Source organism: Rhinoderma darwinii, chromosome 5 (assembly GCF_050947455.1).
Source record: "Rhinoderma darwinii isolate aRhiDar2 chromosome 5, aRhiDar2.hap1, whole genome shotgun sequence".
Taxonomy (NCBI): Eukaryota; Metazoa; Chordata; class Amphibia; order Anura; family Rhinodermatidae; genus Rhinoderma; species Rhinoderma darwinii.
The window spans coordinates 161,845,145-161,851,144 of NC_134691.1; the positions used below are offsets into that span (position 1 = coordinate 161,845,145).

Consider the following 6,000-nt stretch of genomic DNA (forward strand, 5'->3'; position numbering starts at 1 on the left):
GGCAATGCTAATATGTATTTGGTCCTGCCAATAAAGCTTCTTTGAATTGAATTGAATTGAATTGAATTGATAGATAGATAGATAGATGAGGAGGATAGATAGATAGATAGATAGATGAGGAGGATAGATAGATAGATAGATAGATAGATAGATAGATAGATAGATAGATAGATAGATAGATAGATAGATAGATATGAGGAGGATAGATAGATAGATAGATAGATAGATAGATAGATAGATAGATAGATGGATATGAGGAGGATAGATAGATAGATAGATAGATAGATAGATAGATAGATATGAGGAGGATAGATAGATAGATAGATAGATAGATAGATAGATAGATAGATAGATAGATAGATAGATAGATATGAGGAGGATAGATAGATAGATAGATAGATAGATAGATAGATAGATAGATAGATAGATAGATAGATATGAGGAGGATAGATAGATAGATAGATAGATAGATAGATAGATAGATAGATAGATAGATAGATAGATAGATATGAGGAGGATAGATAGATAGATAGATAGATAGATATGAGGAGGATAGATAGATAGATAGATAGATAGATAGATAGATAGATAGATAGATAGATAGATAGATAGATAGATAGATAGATAGATAGATATGAGGAGGATAGATAGATAGATAGATAGATAGATAGATAGATAGATAGATAGATAGATAGATAGATAGATAGATAGATAGATAGATAGATAGATATGAGGAGGATAGATAGATAGATAGATAGATATGAGGAGGATAGATAGATAGATAGATAGATAGATAGATAGATAGATAGATAGATAGATAGATAGATAGATAGATATGAGGAGGATAGATAGATAGATAGATAGATAGATAGATAGATAGATAGATAGATAGATAGATAGATATGAGGAGGATAGATAGATAGATAGATAGATAGATAGATAGATATGAGGAGGATAGATAGATAGATAGATAGATAGATAGATAGATAGACAACAAGGTGTATGAGACAAGCCCAGGAGGGGTCAATCAGGCCGTAAATGACCTCAATAATATATTCTATACCATGGCAGAGAAGTCTGACCTGAAAAGATGTGACTACAAGAGGCCACAAGAAATACATCCTAACGGTTGGTTTGACCGTGAGTGCAAAGAAGTACGGAAGACCCTAAGAAATGCCTCAAATAAGAAGCACCGAGACCCAAACAACACCGGTCTGAAGGAGGCCTACAGCAACATACAGAGGCAATACAAGACCATCCTCCGAAAGAAAAAACAAAGGCACATCTCCACCAAACTTACCCAACTCCAAGATGCCCTCCATGACAACTCGTTCTGGGAATTATGGAAACACATGGGCAAAAATTGCAAGAAAAACAACCTTCATATTCAAAATGGCAACATCTGGCTCCAATATTTCAGGGACCTCTACAAAGATATCCCGAAAGAAGAACAAAGCCAAGAACAAAAACAAATAATATCAAAATTGAAGGCGATGGAGGAAACACTTAAAGATTCTCAAAACCCCCTGGATACACCAATAACACTGCAAGAAGTAACAGAGAGAACCTCAGACATAAGGTGTAAAAAATCCAGCGGCCTAGACAGAATCTCACCAGAAATGCTAAAACACAGCCCGCCAGAAATACAGGCCGCAATAGTCAAACTATTTAATATGGTGCTGAGTGCCGGCTACTTCCCGCAAATCTGGAACCAAGGCCTTATAACACCAATCCACAAGAGTGGGGACAGGTACGACCCGGCCAACTACCGAGGGATATGTGTCAGCAGCAACCTGGGGAAACTGTTCAACAGCATCCTGAATAAGAGAATCCTCAGCTTCCTCACCCAGCACAATGTCCTCCACCAAAGCCAAGCTGGGTTCATGCCAAACCACCGCACCACTGACCACATCTACAAACTGCGCAGCCTCATCAAGAGCCACGTCCACAATACAAAGCATGGGAAGATTTATGCCTGTTTTGTGGACTTTAAGAAGGCCTTTGACTCAGTGTGGCACCCGGGCCTATTCCTGAAACTGCTGGAGAGCGGAATAGGAGGTAAAACCTATGACGTCATCAGAAGCTCCTACACAGAGAACAGATGCAGCGTGAAGGTGAACGGGAGAAGAACGGCTGATTTCCAGCAGAGCCGAGGAGTCAGACAAGGCTGCAGCCTCAGTCCAACGCTCTTCAACATCTACATCAATGAACTGGCCACAGCTCTGGAATCCTCCTCAGCACCAGGTCTCGCCCTCCATGACACCCAGGTGAAATTCCTGTTGTATGCAGATGACCTTATGTTACTATCACCAACCGAGAAAGGTCTCCAAGACAACCTGCAAATCCTAGAAAAATTCAGCTCCACGTGGGCACTACCCATCAATGCAAAGAAAACCAACATCATGGTGTTCCAGAAGAGAAACTCAAAATCCCCCAAGCACCCGACCTTCACACTAAATAACGCCACAATCACAGCGACCGACAGGTACACTTACCTGGGCCTAGAAATCAACCAATCAGGAAGCTTTAAACAAGCCATAGAGATTCTGAAAGACAAGGCGTGCAAAACCTTCTATGCCATCAGAAGAAAACTCTATCATCTCAAACCACCAGTGACGGTCTGGCTGAAAATCTTTGACTCCATCATCTCCCCAATCCTCCTGTATGCCAGTGAAGTCTGGGGTCCGGACACATACCCAGACTGGTCAAGGTGGGATTCCAGCCCAACAGAAATCTTCCACCTAGAATTCTGCAAACACCTTCTCCAAGTCCATCGGAGCACCTCAAATAGTGCCTGTCGGGCAGAACTGGGCAGATTCCCACTACACCTCACAATCCAGAAGAGGGCGCTATCATTCTGGGCCCATCTACACAGCAGCAGGCAAAGTTCCTATCACCATAAAGCCCTGTTACACCAAGGGGTCCCAGGTAAACCAGGCCCCCCGGAACATCTCACCCTCACCCGGCCTGAAGAAAATATCACTCAGCGCGGCCTCACAAAAGCCGAAATCAAGAAGACAATAAACGAGAACCAAGAGGAGTATATCAGTGACTGGAGGAACGACATAAAGACATCCCAGAAACTGACAATATACCGGAGTCTACAGCGGGAATATAAACTGGCGCCATATCTGGAGAAACTGCCAAACCCCAGAGACAGACAGATCCTGAGCCGCTACAGACTGAGCGCCCACAACCTGCTCATCGAATCCGGGCGCCACAGACAGACCTACAAGCCCAGGGAGAGCCGACTGTGCCAACAGTGCGACCAGGAGGCCGTGGAGGATGAGGCCCACTTCCTGCTACACTGCTCCAAATACTCAGCAGTAAGGGACACTCACTTCAGGAGACTCTCTGATCTCTTACCGGACTTCAGCTCCATGGAAGAGGAAGAGAAACTCTACATCCTGCTGGGTGAAGAGGAAACCACAGTGGGCACAGCGGCACAATATGTCACTGCATGCCATGGACTGAGAGAGACATGATATGCCATGGACTTGTATAACCCCGACCCTAGATGTGTCCCTATCCCCAAGCCCTCAGTCCCTATCCCTCATTCCCTTACTTCTTACTTGCTTTGGCAATGCTAATATGTATTTGGTCCTGCCAATAAAGCTTCATTGAATTGAATTGAATTGAATAGATAGATAGATAGATAGATAGATAGATAGATAGATAGATAGATAGATAGATAGATAGATATGAGGAGGATAGATAGATAGATAGATAGATAGATAGATAGATAGATAGATAGATAGATAGATAGATATGAGGAGGATAGATAGATAGATAGATAGATAGATAGATAGATAGATAGATAGATAGATAGATAGATAGATAGATAGATAGATAGATATGAGGAGGATAGATAGATAGATAGATAGATAGATAGATATGAGGAGGATAGATAGATAGATAGATAGATAGATAGATAGATAGATAGATAGATAGATAGATAGGAGGAGGAGGATAGATAGATAGATAGATAGATAGATAGATAGATAGATAGATAGATAGATAGATAGATAGATAGATAGATAGATAGATAGATAGCCCAAAGCAGCACTGAAAAACATTCAGGGTGCAAATCCCAAGATCCAGGCCAGGGATCTTCTTAAAATAAAATTAAGGAAAAGGCAGAACTCCAATTTTGCAAAAGTGAAAAAAGTGGTATGTTTAATCCATATGCATATATATATATATATTAAACAAACCACCTTTTTCCACTTGTGCAAATCTGCAGCAAAATACAGTACCAGCAAAGTAAATTACATCTTAAGTAATCTCATCTACACGTTGCAGAATTTTCCCACATGTAAATTGACCTGCTGTGCGTATTTTAAAATCTGAAGCATGTCAATTTGTCTTGCATTTCCGCCTGCGAATTAATACTGACAAGTTTTTTTTTAAAAAACGCACCAAACTCTGCAGCATAAAACCCGCACATATTTCCACATCAAAATGTATAAACCGCACATAAAAACGCATAAAATAAACCCGCACTACTAGGTGCAGATTTTACCTGCGGTTTTGATGCAGATTTTCTGCACTAAATTACGCAATGTGTGCATGTTTCTTTCAGGATGAAGAAAACAGTTATAGGCATGAAGGTCATAACAGAAGAATCTAGACTACAAATATATAATAATAATATTAATAATAACAATAATAATAATAATTACTACAGCAATTTGGTCCCGGAGCCAAGACCTCGTGGACCATGCTCTATGTTAGTGCATATTTGTATACAAAATTTCTTACGGTAAGTCTATGGGTGCCCTCCTTACTATAAAGTCTATGTACGCAACGTATACAGCACTTAACATGCTAAAACACATACGTGCCCCTATAACTCACCATTAGTTGCCACAAAATTACATCAACATAATATAAATATATGCACTTAGCAAATATTTCTGTACTTAAAACAAAAATATAGCAGGTGCTATAACAATATTAAGTGTGGTTTATTTACAAAACGTTTATGGACTTGGCCTGATATGATCTAAAGCCAGAGAAACAGATAGTGATCATACATATACAACCTTAATTGTCATTAATCACCTATAGTCTATCTATTAATATGAATAAATCAATAACAGAATAAATACTCTGGTATTTCAAAACAGAAAAGAATGTATTTTACTATACATTGTGCTGTGCAGTTTGTTGGGCTACCTGTGTTTCTCCGGACTCAGCTTTCCTCTGGTCTCGCTTGATATGCAGAACATTCCGCAATAGTTGCCAGAGTAATGATGCTAAAACGCACAGGTTGTCTGCAATCCACAGAAATCTACCCCGAAACGGCAGGTCCATATTTCCAATATTCGGTTTGTTATTTTACACTTTTCTACGGCTCTAATCTCTGTCCAAGCTGAAAGAAATCTAGGCTCCAAGAGGAGGCATGGTAACGGACAGATTGTATCCAGTAACAGGGATCAACAAATTCAATGTACCTAAAACGGTATAATATGACAAGTAGATGACAAGTGTGAAGCAGATGCTAGGGTAAGGAACAAGCTCGAGGGAGGCAATGCTCGACAGATATTTACTGTGATACTCTAGCACTTGTCGACTACGCAGGAACGCCAAGCACCATCAGCAGTAGCAGAATGTATTAGGCACAAGCTCCCAATGAACAGCACAGGATTTCTCCTTTACAACTTCCCAATGGAAAAGTTGGAGGGAATACTTTGCTGGGGTAGTAAATGTTAGGCTGGGTTCACACGACCTATTTTCAGGCGTAAACGAGGCGTATTATGCCTCGTTTTACGTCTGAAAATAGGGCTACAATACGTCGGCAAACATCTGCCCATTCATTTGAATAGGTTTGCTGACGTACTGTGCAGACGACCTGTAATTTACGTGTCGTCGTTTGACAGCTGTCAAACGACGACGCGTAAAAATACAGCCTCGTCAAAAGAAGTGCAGGACACTTCTTTCAGACGTAATTTGAGCCGTTCTTCATTGAACTCAATGAAGAGCAGCTCAAAATTTACG

At 40.5% G+C, this 6,000-nt stretch overlaps 1 protein-coding gene across 1 annotated transcript in view; it reads right to left on the reverse strand.

Moving 5' to 3' along the window:
- MYLK4 (myosin light chain kinase family member 4) overlaps positions 1–5,495 on the reverse strand; it is a 149,438-nt gene extending 143,943 nt beyond the window's left edge. Inside the window, exon 1 of the mRNA XM_075826693.1 lies at positions 5,179–5,495. Within this exon, the coding sequence (XP_075682808.1) occupies positions 5,179–5,316 (138 nt within the window). The 5' untranslated portion in view covers positions 5,317–5,495. The remainder of the gene's footprint in view (positions 1–5,178) is intronic.
- Between the last annotated feature and the right edge of the window lie 505 nt (positions 5,496–6,000).